This window comes from Macrotis lagotis, chromosome 1 (genome assembly GCF_037893015.1).
Source record: "Macrotis lagotis isolate mMagLag1 chromosome 1, bilby.v1.9.chrom.fasta, whole genome shotgun sequence".
Taxonomy (NCBI): domain Eukaryota; kingdom Metazoa; phylum Chordata; class Mammalia; order Peramelemorphia; family Peramelidae; genus Macrotis; species Macrotis lagotis.
This window is the reverse complement of record NC_133658.1, coordinates 830,772,794-830,794,832: the sequence shown is the minus strand read 5'-3', so window position 1 is coordinate 830,794,832 and position 22,039 is coordinate 830,772,794. Positions and strand designations below refer to the sequence as shown.

Here is a 22,039-nt window from a genome sequence, read left to right as displayed (position 1 = left end):
TCAGGTAATTGCTTTGGCAGGAATATCAAACATCACCATTTTAAAAAACGATCTTGGAATGAAATAGACTTTCTGCTTACTTCTTTCTTTTGCTTCGTTTTGATTTTTATATATCTTTAATATTGAGATATCTGTTCATTGTTCTTTATTCTCTCTGAAGAGAAATGATAAGAAATTTAATGTTCCCTTCTTATAATCCAATAGTTTGGACCTTTCTGTTTAAATGAAATCATATTGTGCAATTTTGGGTCGAAAGAAAAAACACAGAAGCAGCTAAGTTGTGTAGTAGATAGAATGTTGAACTTAAAGTCTAGAAGATCTGAATTAGACACTTTGCAGTGACTTTAGGCAAGTCACTTAACCTCCTGCACCCTCTGTTTCTTCCTCTGTAAAATGGAGATAACACTAACACCTGCCTCACAAGATTATGTGAAGAGTAAAATGTAATAATCAAATGAGATAAAATAAAGTCTTTCCAAACCTTAATGTGCCAAATAAACACTAGCTATTGCTATTATTATCATCATCATCATCATCATCATCATCATAAATTATGTCAGAATTACTCTTTGCTTTAATTGTGCCTTCAATCAATTTTATCTTTTTAAATAAGACTGAATGGGGCACAATGGATAAAGCACCGGTCCTGGAGTCAGGAGGACCTGAGTTCAAATTCAGCCTCAGACACTTAATAATTACCTAGCTGTGTGTCCTTGGGCAAGTCACTTAACCCTATTGCCTTACCAAAAAAAAATAAGACTGAATGTGAAGACAATCCTTTATGTCTCTGACATCTATTTAGTAAGTATAGCTTTAGTTTGAGAGAAAGCACATACAATGAATTTAATTTGTGAACTAGAAAATACTTGTATATTTCGAGCCTCTTCATAATCACACAGATGACAAGAAACCTATAAAGATGAAAATGCTAATTCAGAATGAACAACCAATGTGACTTTTTCCTATTTGTTTCCTTTATTTATGCACATAGCCTTCCTAGCTGAACTTTATAAATTTAGAACTGAAAGGGATTTCAAGGGATATAGAGTCCAGCACTTTCCATTTACATAAAAGGAATCTGAGACACAGAAGCCTTAATTGATTTTCACTGTTTCTAATAAGTGTCTGAGATAGAATTCAAATTCAGTTTGAATCAGACACTGCTGATTCCAAGCAGCCCTCTACTTACTAATCACCTAGCTTCTGCTGCTTATTAGAAAGGTTTCATGACTTTAGCCATAGGATTAATTAGTATTAAATTAACTCAAATGTCCAAAAGTAATAGCCCATCTAAAAAAAATTCTGTAGTCCTTTAGTAGAGCACATAACAAAGATAGAATTATCCTGGAATTTTTCATTGTCTTCTTTATTTCCTAATGATATGCCCCATAATGTTGTAACCTATCATTCCATGTCTTTTCTCAAACCAGTATTAGAGAAACTATCATTTAAAAACAGAACAAAAAGAATTGAGCTGCACAGTAAGCTATTATTCCTCTCAATTGCACACACAAGAACATTATTTGTACTTTTTACAAAGGTCTTTGTCAGCCCCGAGTGCCAGGTGTGGTCGGTGCAGAACCATTCTCAGCCAAATTGCGTTATACAGGCTCTGAAGATGCAGACTACACAAATCTCATCAAGCTCACTGTCACAATGCCACACATTGATGGTAGGTAGACTAATTTAGTCAAATCATGAAAATGTTTTGGTAATTAACATTTTTTTTGCTTACTATCCTAAATAGTGCTAAACATAATTTACGAAGACCACTTTTTTGTCTTATTTTCCTACAGTAGCATTTTGTTTGCTGCCTTTGAAAATCATTTTCCTCTGTTAGCTTTGACATTCAGCAACATGGTTCCTTTTGTTAATGAAGTTCCAGACAAATATTTGAATTCCCATCTTTGTGAAACAGGAACATATGGTTGCTTTTGCAGCATTCAGTAACATTGCCAAAGATTGAGTCAGTAAGTTCATGGTTTTAAATATGCTGAAAGCACTGTAGTATTTGATGTGGATATCTGAGCACTCCCTTTAAACATATGGGGAACTTTATGTGTTTCTTTAAACATTTATAATAATTAAGATGCTTTCTTAATTATAAACTAGTATGAGATAGCAGTGTAAAATTATTTCATTAATTTTGCCAATTACCTTTTATTATTCTCTTACGTTTATGGAATAGAACTGCATCTGTGATTGAGATTTGTTAGGAAATTTGAATACATTAATGTAAATACAGAAGATACTTCAAATCCATTACTTTGCTATTGTTATATTAATGCTTAAATTTTTAAAAATATTTTTACATTTTATTTTATAATGCAACATCTCTGTTGTATATAACATATATGTATATATTATGTATGTATACATGTATGTATATATACACACATATGTGTGTGTAGATTGTGTGTGTGTATAAAATTTGCCTTGTGTCACTTAGATGAGGGGAGGGAATGGGAGAAGATGAAACTAAGATTGTTTGTTGCCTCCATTTGCCCAAAAGCAGAATGTTTCTATGCTTTAGTTCTCAACTTACCCCCCGCCATGGACCTATTTGAAGGTGCAAACTGAACACAGGAAGATCTCATGGATGAACCTCAGAACACAATTTGATATAATAGCAAAAGCTAGATTTGGAGTCTAGAGACCTAGGATGTCACAATTGTGATACTTATAGCTCTAGGACCTTGACTAAGTTTCTTTGTCCATTCTAGCCTTAGTTTCATTTGCAAAATATGGATAACAATAACATTCCCTCATTTAGTAAATATTGAGACATAATTTGACAAAGTGGAAAGTGTTAAATTTGGAAATAGGGAACCTGGGTTCTAATTTTGGACTCACTATTCCTGCCTGTATGACTTTAGTCAAGTCACTTCACTTCCCTCAACTTCAATTTATTCATCTGTAGAATGACAGATCATGTGGCATAGCAAATAGGCTTTAGTGAGAAGCCAGAAAGATCTGGGCTCCAATCTTCACTAACACTGTGACTCTCTATCTCAGATTCCTCATCTATTGAATGAGAGGGCTAAAATTGATGGGCTCTAAGGTTGCTTCTAGTTCTCAGCCTTTGATGCTATTACTAAATAATCACAAAGGATTCTTCCCTTGCAAAATCTATGATGCTATACTCCTTAACAATCTATATAAATATTCATTATTATCTTATAGCCTATACAACCCATTCTGTAAGATCTGTCTCACAGACAATTTTAAAAAACAACCATTTAATATGATGAATAACAATGATAATGGTAACTTGTAGGCATGCTCCCCGTGATCTCCACTAGAGAACTGTCCAATTTTGAGCTAACCCTCAGCCCTGATGGCACAAGAGTTGGGAACCACAAATGCTCCAACCTCCTGGATTATACTGAAGTAAAGACTCATCATGGTTTCTTGACTGATGCTACCAGAAATTCAGAAGTGATTGGAGAGACTTATCCTTACCAATACAGCTCAACCATCAGAGGTTCTGGCACCTTGCGATTCTACCGCAATCTGAATCTGGAAGCCTGTTTGTGGGAATTTGTCAGCTACTATGATATGTCTGAGCTCCTTACAGACTGTGGAGGCACCATTGGGACTGATGGGCAGGTAGGAGTTTGAAACATATGCTCTTTTGATCCTAATGACCAAGGTCATGGTTTTTTTATATATCCCCATGTAGAGGATTTGTACTTTGTGCCCTGGAAACAAAATAAATCTTTAACCTAAACTGATCATCTTAGCAAAGATATAGATTATATATTGTAATCACTTATAATATATTACCTATAATATATAATTTATAATATGTTATATATATATATATGTATATACATATATATATGTGTGTGTGCATATATAGGTGTGTGTATTTTTGTATGTGTGCCACAAAAGAAATAGATTATTAGGTGACAATGACTCAGTGAAGATCTCTCACTAATAGTTGGCAGGGAAAAGACAAAATATATTTCCTATTGACAAGGATTCAATACATTAACTTTGTATTTGAAGGATAGTATACCATTATTATTATTATATTTCCCCCTAATATGCTTTGTTTTCTTTATAAAAGTCCTCAGAAATTTCAGCCCTGATTCCTGTCACATATATTTTTTTTGATTTCCATGCATGTGCCCAGATAATTGGGATGGTACATAAAACAAAACTGAGATAAAATATGAACATTAATGACCAGTCTATGTTCTATGTTTTCTTTCTTCACTTTTTCTCCCTAATTTTTTCTTCTCTTCCTCCCTTACTATTACTCTATTTCCTTTCCCTTATACTTTCTTCCCTTTTGGACTCCTTTCTCTCACTTTTCTTTCACATCTCTCTTTTTGTTAAAGTAAGCAAGATATTCTTGCCAAATGTTTATCTGTACGTCTAACACACACACACACACACACACACACACACACACACACACACACACATACAAACACACACCCTTCAAATTACAAGTAGGTAGTGAACAAAACTGGAAAGTACTTGTTTTAAAAAAATTGATAATCATCAACTTATGCATTTTAATACATCAATATTTCCATGGTTTCTTCCTTTGATGATATTGATTACAACTTCCTCATGCGTTCTCATCCTATGTCATTCTTTTCTCATGTCCACTCTTAAGTCCTCCATATGGAATTCACTCAGTATGCACAGAATATTCCTCTAAAATCTAATTCTATTGACAACACTTAAATATCAAAATAGAGTTTGAAGGCAGTGCATCAGTTATTCCTTTTTCTCATCATATAACCTGGATTATTATTCCAGTCTCACTATCTTCTTTTCTAATTAGACAACTCTTTAGTAATATGCTTGACACTGATTTTTATAATCACAATATGTAATTTAATATATGAATAATTTGTTAATTTGTTGACACTTTAACTTGAGCATCAATTAAGATCTTACTTCAATGCTTCATTGTGATAATCTTGGGATCTTGAAGGCTATATAAGCAAAATAAAATCTCCAGTAAATTTTGGCCAACTAATTCTGTTCATTGACCATTAGAATTAAGTTTTTAGATCTTTATCTTAGAAATTATTGCCAGATTATAGTTGTCAGATGATTTTTTTTCAGCCACAGGAACTAACAAAGACCATCTTTATGTATGGATAGATTTAGGGGGTACATAATCTCAGATAAGTGGAATAGATTTTTTTCTCACTAACATCACAATTAGATGTTAGTGCAATTTAGCATTTCCTTTCCATTATTCAAAACCATCATTCTGAGAATGAATTCCAAGGCTTCACCAGACTGGCAAAGGAATTCAAGATACAGTTTAAATTTTAAAATTCCTCTTCTAAGGCAGAGAGGAGTAGTGAACTGTATCAGTAAAAGGACTATAAAGTTACATCACTGGGTTGCCATATACTCAAAGTATTTACCCAAGAGTGAGGTTTTTTAATCTCCTTTCAAATCATGAAAAAAGATTTTTCATAATAAAGTGAGTATTAAGAAAATTCTGTAGCATGCTAACCTTTTCTTTTTGTCATGAACCCCTTTGACAGTCTTGTGAAGAATGTGGATGCCTTCTCAGACTAATGCTTTTGAATCTGTAGGAAAAACACAGAATTCTAAAGGAAAGTAATTTTAAAGAAATAGAGTTATCAAAAAGGATTTAAAAAGCAAGCAAGTTCATGGATCCTGGGTTAAGAACCCGTGCTATCCAAGTGCTTAGATATAATGCAAAGTGTTACAACTTTGACTGGTGTCAGGAAATTACTTATCTCTGCTATTTTCCTAGGGTATTAAAATGTGGAAGAAGAAACTAAGAGATAGCTTACAGTCAGCTTCATTAAACTTCAAAGCTATGAAACTTGCTTTGTTCAGCCTGTGTTGATGTAGGTAGTTGGCAGTGATCTCTCAGGGCTTCCCTAGACAGTAAAGCAGTGTATAAAACATACCTCTGTAGTGCCAGAAGAAATTGGTAATTGTACCTGCCAGTAAAACTCAAACAAAAGAATCCTCTAATTCTTATTCGTCCCTCAAAACCATTTTAAATCCATCCGTGAAATAAAGGTTCAAGCTGGTAAACCAGGACTTTCTTTATGTGTTAGTGATTAGTCATTTTAGTTCCAAGGGGTACAAACTGTCACCTGTTATAAAAGAACTTTTGAAACTTTTATTTCAGCAATGTTTAGTAGAAGCTTTGCATTCTTTAGCTGAGGAACATTGTGTGTTTCCTAAAATAAAGGTTTTTTTTAATAATAAAGCAGCATCTCCCTCCCTCCCTTCCCCCAAAAAATCTTCTCTTAAAGCATTATGAGGAAAATGTTCACATTTTCTTTTTCCACTGCAGTGAGATTCAGGACAACTAGTTTGCTCTTAACTCTCCCATTCACTAACCCTAAAATTATGAAAAATTTATTAAGCACTTTCTATGTGGCAGGCACCATACTAAACTGAGGATATAAAGAAAGGCTCAAAACTGCCCTTCTCCAAGAGCTCACATTCTAATGGGGTAACAATTTGTAAATAAGAAGCTATAGAAGATGGAAGATAATATGTTATGTCATGTTCTTTAGGGTGCTGTCATTTAATTACATCTAAAAGGGACTTTGGTGGTCATCTAGCTTAATCCCTTATTTTTATAGATTAGGAAACTAAGCCCAAAGATGTAAATGTGCTATGCCCAAAGCCACATGGGAAACATTCCTCACAAAATAAAAACAAGGAGACTGAGTCCCAAAAGATATTAAGTGACTTGCCCTAAGTAGTAAATATCACAAAATTTCCAGATTTTACCATCGCATTCTTGCTAGAGTAGGAGTAATTATCTCAATTTAACAGTTGAGAAAATTAAGGCACAGAGTGGTTAAGTGATTTCTCTAAAGTCACACAGCCTAGAATCCAGATCTCCTACCTAATTATACATAGGAGTCCTTCCATCAGTGTAGAATACAGCCCCTCTATACTTTTTCATCCTATGACATTTTTATCTAGGAATGTCATTTATTGAATTATCTTTGTCAATCATTTCAATACAGAGAGAAAAGACATTTCGTATTTTCTAGCTCTCCCTCTTCACCATTTCTTTCTAGCTTGCCTGACTTTTTCAAGACAATGCAAATCCCACTTTCTGCAAAAGGATTTTCCAGTCTCTTCTGCCCATCACTAATGCCTTCCTCTAGGAAAATGCTGTCTATCTACTCTGTTTATATCTTGTATTATCTACTTCTTTACATGTTGATTCTTCTTTTAGAATTTCAGCTCTTTAGAGACAGTATCAATTTTTTTTGTATTCCCAGTATTATTAGAAGCATATAACAGATGTTTGGTTGCTGACTTACTATAATTATTATATTGAAGCAGAAAGGGAAAAAGGAGCTCGTGGATACACGATCTGTGCTAGGATCTGTCTTATAGAGAGAGGAGATCTAAAGACACCTCCCACCCCCTACCAATGGCAGAATATCCTACATCTTCTCAAAGAGAGAAGCTCCAAATATATGTCAGAGAAAGTAATTCCACCATGATTTGTAGCTAGTGTCTTAAAACCAAGAAACTTCCATGATTTTTCTCAAGTGTTTTTCTGAAAAACAGTCCAGATGCACCAAAGGAGGTAGAAGGTATAGTATGGTATATAGAAAAACTGGCCTTGACACCAGGAATACCTGAGTCCAAATCTCAAATTTGACACCTGCTGGCTATGTCCCTGTACCCCCCTGTACTCTTTGAAGTCTAAAAAATGGCAGATAAAGAGCCAGCCTGTGTTGGTAGAAGGAGTTTCTTCTGAGAGTTTCTTGTGCCAATTTAAATACAGCCAGTTCTTATCCTTCACATATTGAAGAATATAATAATTTCAAAATTCCTTATGCTCTTATTCTGTTTCCCTATCTCCAGAAGAATTTTAGGATTTAATGGGGTCTTGGCTCTTATTTGGAGGCAATATTTGCAAAAATATGTGAAACTTGGGTTTAGAAAATTTCTTGGAATAATTCTGTGTTTTAGAACACTTGTAGCCAGTAAATTTCTTTTAGTTACCTAACCCAGCTATGGTACTGTCCAGTAGTCAGTAATATTTGTCATGTTGTGCTGGGGTTAATGGCTAAGATATATAGTAAAGTATCAGCTAACAAGTGTTGTAATTCTACTCCATGGCAATTAAGTGGCAACAGTGCATAGAGTAGTATGCCTGTAATCAGGAAGACCTGAGTACAAATTCAGACTCAGACACTTATTAGCTCTATGACCCTGAGCAAGTCACTTAATCCTGTTTACTACAGTTCCCCATGTATAAAAAGAACTGGAGAACAAAGTAACAAATCAGTCCAATATCTTTTCCAAGAAACAACGGGATAAAAACAACCAAAAAAAGTATTCAAAAGTCCCATTGATCCCAATCTGACCTTGATACCCCAACAAAAGATGAAAATCTCGGTCCCAATAAATATTGGTCATTGCCAATCCTCTCCTTGGAGTATTGAGCTCCCTGATTCAACAAATATTTAACTTAGGCATTAGGGATAGAAAGGTTGTGTGTCTAGCAACTTGCTTTAGGCAATTCTTAGAGTCTAAGTTGCAGAAAAAGTTGCTGATCTCTTTTAGTAGAGAGGTTTCTCCCCCATGAATTTGTTAAATAAATAAAATAAACCAATAAAATCACAGACTGAGTCCCTATCCCTCATCCCTCTGTAAAGGTCAGAGAACCCCCAAATTGACATATACAGAAAGAAAGATTTGACAAATATTTTTAAGAGGGATTATTTTATATCCTAGTTCATCCAGCACCATATTATCTAGTTAAGTAATAGCATCTTGAGTTTCTTTTTTTCACTTGTGATGCTGTATGAGAAAGATTGGATGTTGATGCATGTCAAACCTGGGTTTTGAATTCTGCCTCTGATGCACATGGGCTCTGTGACTTTGAACAATCCACCTAATCTCATTGAGTTTCCGTTTTCTCAACCATAAAAAAGGGAGATGATGTAATCTCACAGGATTGTTGTGAGGATCATATGAGATCAGATACCTGAAACACTTTATAGATTGTAAAACACTATATAAATGTAGAATTGCATTGTCCTCACAGTATAATAAAAAGCTGGCTGAATTTGGAGTCATTGGATATAAGCTCAGATCCTAGCACTGACACTGTATAATTGTAAGCAAGTCAGTTAATCTATACTTAGATCAATAGCTCCCTTGTCCTATTGTCAATCTTGACTTGTGAAACTCCAGCCTTGGATGATTCTCATGATCCACCACTTTTACTCCTATCCAAATGCTGCTGAACAGAAATCAATAAAGTCAGGAAATTATATTGACTGTGCCTGAGACAAATGTATATTACATAATCTCAACTTGGCCCTCATTTTATCAAGGTGATTCTTTGCCACCACCATAATCAATTGATTATTTCATCACTGTGGCTATTTCAAACTTTTCAATTCCTTCTAAAATGTCCAGTATAAGAGCTTCACATAATCTCTTAGCTGAGGAAATTGCTTCATGCTTCACCAAAAACAACCACAAAAAAAAAAAATTAAAAACCCAGACAAACAATGAAGGCCACTGCCTATGGTTTCCACTTTAGCCCCTTTCCTCATTCAGATATTTTCCACCACTATTTTTTCCTCAAGTTTTTCCTTCTATTATCACTTCTGCTCATATATATACTTTACATTATTCCTTCTTATTTTCTTTAGTAGATGGTCCCCTTTATCATCCCCCTCTCACTGATTTTTATTATCTCCCCATCTATTGAACTTTCCCTGTTCCCTTCAAACATGTTCATATTTTCCCAATATTCAAAAGTCTTTACTTTATCTGACAATCTCCACTAGCCTTCATGCTAGTAGCTAAATTATTTGAGATCACCTCCAATAGTACCCCTATATCCTTTTCCTTAGATCTTTTCCACATTTTCTCAATCTGGCTTCTATATTCATCAATCAACAAAAATTTCTCTCCCCAAAGTCCCATTGATCTTATAATTACCAAACACAGTCTCCTCCCTAGGTTTTCATGACTATTTTCTTGATTATCATTTGCCTATTGACATCTTCTCATTTTCTTTTGCTGGATCTGCATCTAGATCATTTCCACTAAATGTGAGTATCCTGCAAAGTTCTAATGCTCTTTCACTTGATATCATTACATCCCATCAATTCAACTATGATATCTATGCAGATGAATTCAAAATATAAATTTATTCTTCTAATCTCACATTATCAAGTATCCTTGAGCATCTAAACATCTCATTGTCAAGTCAAACTCAGTATGTTCAATACAAAACTCATGACCTTCCCCTCCAGAACTCCTTCCCCTTATATTTTTTTCAAATATTTTCAAGGATACTAGCATCATCCTGGTCACCCAGACTTCAAACTATAGTTTTAATCTCCAATTTTCATTTGCACTCATTGACCCCATTATTTAATATTACCAAGTTTTGCTATTTCTACCTTTATAATACTCCTTGTATGCATCCCTTTCTATCCATTGACAGTGCCTACTATAGACCTGCTCATTTCCTGCTCAGACCACGTACCTGATGGATCTGCCTCTGCACAACACTCCCCCATTCCAGTCCATCCTCCACTCGCCTGTCAAAGTAATCTTCCAAAAGTAAAGATTTGACAATGTCACACACACACACACACACACACACACACACACACACACACTCACACCTCACATACAAACACATACATAATAAATTCCAGTGCTTTCCTATTGTCTCCAGGGTCAAAAACAAACTCATCATAAACTGACCCCCTTCTACCTTTTCAGGCTTCTTACTTTTCTATTTCCCCTCCTTGTATTCTGATCCTACAACACGAACTTCTTGTTTTGTTAAAGTCACTTGAGTCTTGAGTAAAGTTGGATGGCTCCATGGATAGAGCCCTGGATAGAGGCAGGATTTCTCTTACTAGCTATGAGACCATGGGCAAGTCACTTAACCTCTGTTTGCCTCAATTTCCCCATCTGCAAAATGGATAAAATAACATCTACTTCTCAGGATTGTTGTGAAGATCAAATGTTATACTAATTGTAATTGTTTAATGTAGTATATAGTGTATAGTAAGCACTACATATATGTGCAAATGTGCATATGTTAATTGTTTATTATTGGGGGATTAATTAATATATTAATGCTGTCTGAAACCTCTGCCTTTTCACTGACTATCTTCCATGCTTGCAGTACTCTACTTTTTCACCTTGACCTCTTTAAACTTTAACTCAATTTTTGCCTTCTGCAGGAGATATTTCCAATTCCTTCCTCAGTGAGTCAACCTTCTCTTTGAGATTGCACTCTATTCACACTGTACATATTTTATACAGACTTAATTGTCTGCATATTGTCTTCCTGATTAGAATGTGCTCTTCTTGAGGGTAGGGACTATGTTCTTCCTTTTTTTGAAACCATCTTGCACTTAGAATAGAGCTGGTATATTGGTAAGAATTCAATAAATGTTTTTGAAAGGCTGATTATTCTCTCTGGATCTCAGGTTCCCCATAAGTAAAATGAGGAGGGGCTGAGCTTGATGACCTCTAAGATCCCTTCCAACTCTTTCACGTGACTTGTTATTTACATGATAAGATTTGACAACCAATTTTAGCAAGAATTTCTAACATTTTATTGAAGTTATAAAGTTATATTTTTATTATTAAAAAATATAGCATATGACCTTGGACAAGTGACCTAATTATTACTGACCTCAGTTTCCTCATCTATAAATTGAATAGTCAGGACTTGAGAACTTGAAGGCCCTTCTACTTTCAAGTCTATGCTCCTAAAATGATATTCTCCTAGTGAATCACATTGCATTTTTTACCCTTAAGCTTCATCTCAATGATGTCTGTTTTCCTAAATTGGCATGGTCAGTTTGAATGATAATCCTACTCTCCAAGAAAGTAATTTTCTAAGCAAGGACTTTACATAAAATATAGAGATGACTTATTCCTGTTAGGTATTGTTCCTAGCAAAAATTAACTCTATTGTTCTTTGATTTGCTTTTCTTCTGTTTATTTCCTCCTCTGTGTATGTGTGTATGTATGAGTTGTGTTTTTCCCATGGCCAATACTGACAGAGCCAGTCCTCTCTCTGTCTCTGTCTCTCTGTCTCTCTCTGTCTCTGTGTCTTTCTGTCTGTCTCTGTCTCTGTCTCTGTCTCTGTCTCTCTCTCTCTCTCTCTCTCTCTCTCTCTCTCTCTCTCTCTCTCTCTCTCTCTCTTCCTTTCTCTCATTGTCAACACTGCTATTCCTCGCCAATAGCCCTACCCCATGGGGTGAAAGTTGGCAATTACAAACTTTCCTCGGGTTCAGCGTCCCCCAGGAGATTTCTATACTATACTATATAGTATAGAAATATATTTCTATACAATACTATAAATGACAGATGATGAACCACCAAAAAATGCTTTGAAAAATATTGTGATAGTAATAATAATAATAATAAACTTAGAGACCACCAGAATGGGAAATGAAATTTTTCTTATAAGGTGTTCTTTTTGTACATAATTAGAAACAAATTTAATAACATTATTGTAAAAGCAGTTATTTATCAACATTATTTATAAAGGATAAAATTTTGTGCAACTCATAGGAACTTAAATATCTTCACAAAATAAAACTAAGATGTATCTTTATGAAACACCATTTTAAATATCTATTTTTACCCATGATACATTCTTAAACAGATTCTCAAAAGTAGTTACCTCCCTTCTTCCTTCTGTTCCTTTTTCTTAAATTCCTTCTGATCTACAGCCTTTTTAAAAAATAACCCAGAGAATTATTGATCTAGAGCTGGAATGGCCTCAAAGACTCGAGTAAAAACCCCTCATTTATGGCTGAATAAATTGAAGTCTATAGAAGTTAAGGGACTTGCCTAAGGTCATACAAGTAGTAAGCATCAAACATGAGACTATAAACCTGCATACTCTGGTCTCACAGTCACTACTCTTTTTTTTCTGTAACACTCTGTCTCTTAAAAATGCAAATAGTATTAATCCAGTCGTTACATAATTTCTCCTTGAGAAATTCAGGCCTCTGCAAAAAAGAAAGAATATTTTTGAATCATTTTTACCTATATCCTCTTAATGTGCAGGAAGCAGAAATCACTGTAGCAAAATGAATTAATGTTGGTATGGGAATACAAAAAATGATGGGTTTTGTCCTGCATTCTCAAAAAAGACCATAACATCAGGAATGTGATGCCATGACAAGTAAGTGAATGGATTTGAGTGAGGGGGTGCTATTCTACCAACCACATTTTCTATTCTAGAGCTATCTGGATCCAGTGGCCAGATATGACTCAAGAGGACTGGAGATGGGGCTCTGCATGTTAAGCTATCAGGGCTAAATGACTTGCCCAAGGTCACACAGCTAATAAACATCAAGTGTCTGAGACCAGATTTGAACTTAGGTACTCCTAACTCTAGGGCTGGTGCTCCATACACTACACCACCACTGCCCTAAATAAATAAAGCAATAATTCCCTTGAGACTGTCCAGGGAGACAGCATAAAGTACCCACATACCAAAAAACACCATATAAGTTCTCACAAAATAAGTACAAGGTACTTTTATGGAGGGTGGGGGTGGGAGGTGACAGGAGTGAGGAGGGAAGGTGGAAGAATAGCAGATAGATGAATTAGGGAATGCCTAGCACAGAAGGTGAGTGTTTTTACAGATGAAACTGAGGTTAACTTGTTTCAATGACTTTCTTAGGGTCATAAAGCTAGGGTCTGAGGCCAGATTTGAACTCACAAAGATGAGTCCTTGTGAATACTTCCTGAGTAGGTCCAGCATTTTAACTACTGTGCCATCTAGCTGCCCATAGAGGAATTCAAGATCAAAAAATATTAGAATTCAAGCACAGGTTCTCTGACTCCAAATCCAGTGCTCTCTCTATTAGACCGTTAAAAATGTCCAGCTTTGATATGTCTATAGAATTTAGATTATTTGTTGGTAGATAAATATAAATCTATATATCTATCCTTTCTTTATATGCTTACAAAGGAGAAGTTGGGCATATTTTTCCACTCTTAAAGGCAATAAAACCTGCATTGCCATCTTGCATCTGCATGTTCATAAAGAGGAAATTGTCATCTACAACTTTTATTCAGTTCCTAGTGGACATTACCTTCCCTTTTATAGTTCTTTACTAGAGTTGGCCTCTCAACTCAAGGAAATTGTTCAAACCAATTTTACTATGTCAAGTTAATAGAGAGATCTTCTTGGGTCCTTTTTTAAAGGAAAGTACAATTAATAGCTTGAAGCTACAATGTCTAAATGAAGTCGTACAGCTTCTCTTCACATTTCAAGAAAGACATCACCTCTAGTATGGTTGGAAAGGGATGTCTCTCTACCCACCTACAAAACTCTGACCATATAATTTGTACCATGAGGAATCAAGGTAGCAGAGATCTGAACTCTTAAAGATCTAGGTTCAAATGTGACCTCAGACACTTATTAACTGTGTGACTCTAAGCAAGTCATATATCCCTTTTTGCCTCAGTTTCCATTTTGTAAACTGAACTGGAGAAGAAAATAGTTCCCTATTTTTACCACTCCAACAATTTTGTGAAGAAAATTCCTAATAGAATCACAGAGTTAGACAAAACTGAAATGGCTGAACAATAACAAGAATTTATAACAGAGTTTACACAGTCAAAAAGAACCATATAAAACATCTTCAGAGAGCTTCTGTCTCCCAGTCATCAAGCTCCTGTAATCACTATCTTCAGCTTTCCTCTGTTTTACTCTAGCCAGTTTCAGCTGAATTGAATTCAGTGATTATGTTGAATGAATTAAAATCTATTAAATTAGTAATATGGCTTTAAAGACATAAAAATTATCCTCTTAAACGGTGTTTACATCACATGTTCACAAAAAATTATTTTTCTTAAGATAATTGATGTTATGGAGAGCTTTAAAGAGTTGTTTTTTCATTATTTATAAATTCATTTATTATTCAATTAATATACTTGTTTATTATTCAATTAAGTAATTCATTTATTAATAAATGAAGTCATTTTATGGAAAGTTCCTCAAATGTCTTAATACTAAGTAAACATATAGGAGCAAGTTCAAAAGGCAAAGATTAAACGTTGATGTTTCAAAGTTGATTTTACTGATGTCCATTTTGACATCAAATGACCTGGGTATCTGCCTTGCTAAGACAGAAACTTTAATACCTTGTTATTTAAACAAGTAGCTGATAACATTGTTCAGTGGGCATGAATAGGCTACAGAGGAATAACTCCTAATATAGAAATAGTTTTAAAAGCTGAATTTGATTTTTAAGTTTTGAGAAGTCTCCAAATCCCTAGAAACTAATGCAAAGACTTCCGTAGTAAATGAATAATTTGACTTAGTTGCTTGTTCTGACTAATTCACCAGCTATAAATTATAGGACATGTCTTGTTAATATCCCTAACCATTCCATATTACAGAATTTTAAATTTATATTAAACCCCCCTCTTAGTAAAAAAAAATTTATACCTAAAGTAAAATTAAGTTAAACTAAATGAATGACAAAATAACCTTGAGTTTAAATGAATTATGTACCTTTATGTATAGCCAGATTTACAGCTTGGATAAATTTTTATATGACTAATATTCTGAAAAATAAAAAGTTGATCCACTGGAGAAGAGAATGGCAAACCATTGTGGTATCTTTGTCAAGAAAATTCCAAGGAAAAAATAATCCATGGGGTTGCAATATTTGTACATGACTAAACAACCACAATAGTCTCTAGTTACAGGATATTTTTTCCTTCCATTTCAGATGTCAGACAATATTTACTTCTGGTCAACATAGGACAGAAGTTAAAATTTCTCCCATCAGAAAATTCTTTATAGGATGACTAAGGTCCTTTAACAATGGTATATAGGAAAGAGTACTGGGTGAGGAGTTCAACACTTCTAGTTACTATGTAACCTTGAATAGATTGAGATCCCTTCCATTCTTTGTCACCTGGTACTTTATTTATTCATTTCTTTCTGTAAATACCTCATGGAGAATTTTCCCAAGGCAATATTGACCTTGCTCTTGTTCTTTCGATAATTTATGGATACATTGCAAGACTCAGACTGTCAATCTATTGTTTCTACATATATTACATGACTGGCCAAGCTACTTTTTCTGGTCATATATGTTTTGGAATTTCTTTTATACCACTCATTGGTATGTCATTAGTAATACATGGCAGTTTATTATCTCCCTTTGTGGTATCTATGATTTTGATTCTTTTGGAAGTGTGATATTTCATTATTTGCTATACATTACTATAGATTCATCAATATTACTACTAGGGGAAAAATGGATTTTGTCAGCAAAGTACAATTTGGGTTCATTTGAAGCATCAAACAATTATCTGAATGTGATTTGCCTCATCACCTCCAATCTGGTCTTCCTAGACTGGACCTAAATCACTAGCTACCTGTACTTTGATGGTAAGCATTACTGATTCAAGACATATGTATGTTGCACTAATAGACTAGGCTGCCCTTCCAACTATAGGTGATCCTCTGGATAATTGTCATTCTTTATTCTTGTAGGAAGATCTTGAGTGTTTATTTTGGGTGATTATGATTTAGTTAATTGGAAAATAGTCAATTTCTTTTTTTCTTGGACCCTCTTCAGTGCTTGACATATCATAACTCTCTCCTGAAAAAGAAATTTGGTCTTGCTATCCATGAAGGCATGAAGATTCTATGAACTTTTACACTGTTTCCTTTTTTGACCCCAAACCATATGTTAGAATAGTTTCATGATCCTTCCTTTTTGCTAGTTAGGGCATTGTAGAAAAAAGTGAACTAGACTTAGATATAGCAGATCTCTGAGTTTAAATTCTGCTTCAGATACTATGTCTTATGATACACTGATATATAATAGAATAGAATTCAAATTCTTTGAGAGTAGAAATTACCCCTTTTTTCCCTTTTAGTGAATTTAAGAAATGTTTTTTGCTTTATCATTGCTTACTACTTTATGAACACGAGCAAGCTTAGTACAATGGCAATCCTGAGTATAATCTTAAGAACCTCAATTTCCTAAATTATATATTGGGGATGATAAGTATTTAATTTAGAGAATTATTTTGAGGGAAATGCCCTACAAACATTTAGGTATTAGTAAAAGTACTCGTTTTTATTCAAAAGGAACGTAAGAAAAGATTTATTGTGCCATGATCTGTATCAAATACTGGGGATATGAAGACATATAAAAAAGAAGGCTTTCCCTGCCCTTGAGGAACTTATATTCCAATTGGGAAAGACAACCCCCAAAAGGAAGATGAAAAGAAGCAGGGCTGGACAAAGGTAATGAGTGGGGATCGTGTGTCAAAATTCCCAGAGGCAAAGTCCAAAGAGTCATTAGCAAAATCAAGAAGGAAAAGTTCTGAATATCAAATTATGCACTGAATTAATTTAAAAGACAATATTAAGTTCCTCTTAGAATTTTTCTCTAGTTAGTCCATTACAACAGATGTTGAAAGGTAAACTTCAGTTATCTTCATGGTGATCTGTTTATTTTTGTTCAACTTCAGCACCAGGAAGCAACCTGATCCCTTGCCCAGGAAATGCTGTTTCTTGTTGGCTTTGGGCAAATGATGAAACTAACCTGTCAATTCTTTTATTCACCTCTGTGTATAGAACCTGTGATCAAGGCTTCCATTAACTGCAACATCTTAATGTTTTCTGGTTTTATTTATAGTGATAATATCAATGAGGATGTAGTTCAGATCTTTCAAAAACCAACCAAAAGTAAAATAATGTATATAAAAAAACCTAATAATTATGTGGTTATTGGCAGTCTGCTCCCTCTTCCATCAAGGATTCATTGCTTTCCACTAAACATACACAGTATGTTCTCTAATTCATTTGGCATTTTATGGGAGTATTGAAAAATGAAAAGTAATTAATTAAAAGTAAGTTCAATCAGAAAGAGAGAGAGAGAGAGGAGGGAGGGCAACAAAAAAGAAACATTTATAAACTTAAATCTGTCCTGACAGTAAGATGGAATTTGCCCAAAGATTGAAAAGAGATCTTCCAGTCATTTCTTTTGCCTTCTCAAAAATAAAAATGATGAACTACAAAGGAGAGTTTTGTTTTACATTCAGGAATTTGTTGGCTTAAGTCTTGCTGGAATCATTCAATTAGAAAGTGTTCTCATTGTTTTGTTCTCATTTTTCTATGCTTTGCCTCATTTTCTGGATTGTTTATTCTCTATATGCATAATATATATATATATATATGATATACATACAATATATATGTGTGTGCCTTAAAGGTTTAATTTTAAATGACTCTCTGGTAACAAATGTTGCATAATTTTATTTATTGTTATATTTAGTAAGCATTGTATATAAATTGTTTTCCAGTTATTCTTTCACATTAGTCTGGCAAAGCTAACAGATTGTAGCAATAACCACTTTAATTTGTATAACAATCATCCACTCCATGAATTTGGGAAGGAAATAACATGGGTATTATACCCATTTGGTGGGACCAAAAAAAGAAATATAGTTATGTTACCAATTCCCCAAACTAAGCATTCCTTTCCTGATACTACTTATTGCTAGCTTTTTCTTCTTCCTGTATTTATATTCTGATTCCTTTCCTTTTTAAAGGTTCCTTCCCTCCCCTATGGAAGCTTCTTATGGATAGAAACTGGTTTTCATTTTGTTATTTTATTTCCCTTGCATAACACAGTATTTTGCCCATAACTGGTATTTCGGAAATATTTGTGGAAAAAATAAATAAATATTAAGTAACTTTCTCAAAGTCTTAGACATGAAGGTGGGGCTAAAACTCAGTGTTCTTGACCCCAACTTTAAAATTATATTTATTAAATGACCCTGCCCTTCCCTCATTTTCTCAATTTTATACATTACAGGGTTGTTGAGCTACAAGGGAGTGTACTTAACCTTTCTTTAAGCAAGTTGTGATTTATTAAATTCACATAGGAAATGCCAGTTTTAATTGCCTCTAACATAAGAATTAATCATTTTCCTGTAGTCATGAAAAAACTATTTAAAGATCAATAACTAAATTGCAATAATGACATTCCTATTAATAAATTTTCTCAGATTACTTTTATGGATTTCAGCAATTGTCTAAAAATACTAATTGGCTAGGAATCAAATAACTTGGAAATTGATATTTCTCTTTAATATGGATTTTTTGGCGATTCTATGACTTAAATTTCATGAAAAGGGGGTATATTATCGTAGGGGAGACTAAGTTGTTCTACAGTCCATTGGCTTTTGTTGCCATTTATCCCTATTTAACTGTATCTCTTTTGAAAGTCAACAATTTCTTAAAGGCCTTATGATCTCCTTTTAATTCTATTCTGATAGTAAAATTTATTGATAATGTCACTCAACCCAGTGTTTTATACAAGTAATTAATATTTTATTTTTGAGCAATAATTTTCCCCAAATATTTAATCAGCTTCCAAGGACAAATTTAGTTTAGTAATGAAAAACTATAAGAATTTGATTTGAAGACATTGTCTCATCAGAGTATGTCAACCAGAACAATGATGTGAACTTACTGCTTTTAAGTTATTACTTATCTAAACTATTCAATTTCTTTCTTACCAGTCTTGCAAGCAAATAAAAGAAATGAAAGTTAATCTGAATGATTAAAATATAGCAGGGTATATAGCAATGTATAGTCACTTCTTCACACTGAAAACAAATCTTTTCTAAATCATATCCCCTCAGTTCCCCCAAGCCCTAAGCAAAGGGTTTCAGTAAAAATATTTGTAATCTAGAAGGTGAAACACTGATCTGAGAATCAGCAGATCTAAGTACTTATCCTGAATTAACCTCTTGCTTTCTATATGACCTGAGGCAAACAGCTTACATTTTTGGCACACTGGTTAAATGAAGATAATAGCTAATCTGCCCTACACCTCACAGGACAAATTATGAGGCTTAAATGAGACTATGTAGGGGAAAGCTTTTGAAACTTAAAAAAGGTTCTTAAATATTACTATTAATAGATTTGTTCTGCAATAGGCAGAGATTTCTAAGTAAGGTAGGTTTTTGCTGCCATGTAGATTGCCAAAATATCCTGTCAGCATAGTTAATGTTAAGCAACTTATTTTTCTTGTTAATATTTTATTTTTCCAACTGCATGAAAGATTGTTTTCAATTATCATTTTTATAAGGCTTGAGTTTCATATTTTTCTCCCCCTCTCCTTTCTTTCCTTGCTGACAGAAAACAATCTAATATAGGTAATATGTGGATAACTATGTTTAACATATTTCCATATTAATCAGGTTGTAGACAGTAAACTTTGGTCTACATTTAAATTCACAATTCCTTTTTTCTGAATAATATCTTTGATTATTGGATTGCTGAAATGAGCAAATCCATCATAGTGGGTCATCAAACAATACTGCTGTTAGTGTGTGCAATATTCTTCTGGTTCTGCTTACTTATCAGTTCATGAAAGTCTTTCCAGGCTGTTCTGAAGTCCTATCCTTCATGATTTCTTATAGAACAATAGTACTCCATCACATTCATATATCACAATTTGTTCAGTCATTCTCCAAATTTATAGACATCCTCTCAATTTCCATTTCTTTGCCTTTATGAAGAAAATTACTATAAATATATTTGTACATGAGGACTTTTTACCCTTTTTTGTGATCTATTTGGAATACAAACTTAGTAGTGATATTACTGGATCAAGTGGTATGTACAGTTTTTTTGCCCTTTGGGCAAAATTCCAAATGGCTCTCCTGAAAGTTGGATTAATTCACAACTCTACCAACAATGCGTTAGTTCCCAGTTTTCTCACATCCTTTTCAATATTGTTCATTTCCATTTTGGTGTGAGGTAGTATCTCTAAGTTGTTTTAATTTGCATTTTTCTAATCAGAAATGATTTAGAGGATTTTTTTCATATGACCATATATAGCTTTAACTTAATCTATTCTTAAAAATTTGATTCAGTTCTCTATATATTTTAGAAATGAGTCCTTTGTCAGAAATAGTTGTAAAATTGTTTCCCAACTTATGGCATTCCTTTTAATCTTGGTTGAATTGCTTTTATTTGTGCAAAAATTTTCAATTGAATGTAATCAAAATTATACATTTTGCATTCTATAAATGTTCTCTGGTCATAAACTACTTCCCTTTTGATAGATTTGATAGATAAATTATTCCCTTTTCTCCTAATTGGTTTATGATATCACCTTTTATGTCTAAATCTTGCACCTATTTTGATCTTATTTTGGTAGAGGGTGTAAGATTTTCTGCCATACTATCAGTTTTTAATCAAAGTTTATTTTTTTATCAAAGAGTAATTTCTTATCCTAGAAGCTGGAATCTTTGGAATTATCATATAGCAGATTACTATAGTCATTTACTACTATTTCTGTTGTACCTAATCTATTCCACTGATTCACCACTTTATTTCTTAGCCAGTACCACACAGTTTTAATAACTGATACTTTTTAATATAATTTTAAATCTGGTATGATTAGGAACTTAATATGTTTTATCATTAATTCCCTTGATATTCTTGACCTTTTGTTCCTCCATATACATTTAACTACTTTTTTTCCTAATTCAAAAGTAATTTTAGTAGTTTGGGATAACACTGAATAAGTAATTTAATTTAAATAGAAATATCATTTTTAGTATATTAACTCGACCTACCCATGAGCAACTGACATTTGCTCAGTTATTTAGATCTGATTTTATTTGTGAGGCAATTGTTTCATAGTTGTTTTCATATGGTTTCTGAGTTTGCCTAGCAGGTAGACTCCCAAGTATTCTGTAACATGAGCCCTTTGGTAGTTTGTGGTAGAGACATGGACCCCTTCTTGGGAGAATTTTTTTCATAGCCAATGAAATGAAACAAGTAGTATAACATAGGAAACCAATTATACTGAAAATATTCTTTCCTATCCAATTTTGCTCTAAAATCCAGGTTATTGCACTCCAATTAAAGAACTCCTACTATAAAGCAACTCATAAGTGCTTTATAGAAATTCCCCATTTCTTCAGAAATGTCTATATTAGAGGTTATGGGATTTTGATAGCTAACAAACATTTA

General features: G+C 33.7%; 1 protein-coding gene across 1 annotated transcript in view; it reads left to right on the top strand.

The window, feature by feature from the left end:
• FREM2 (FRAS1 related extracellular matrix 2) overlaps positions 1-22,039 on the top strand; it is a 210,719-nt gene that overhangs the window by 170,256 nt on the left and 18,424 nt on the right. Inside the window, exons 15-16 of the mRNA XM_074217231.1 lie at positions 1,541-1,672; positions 3,278-3,609. Of these exons, the coding sequence (XP_074073332.1) occupies positions 1,541-1,672; positions 3,278-3,609 (464 nt within the window). The remainder of the gene's footprint in view (positions 1-1,540; positions 1,673-3,277; positions 3,610-22,039) is intronic.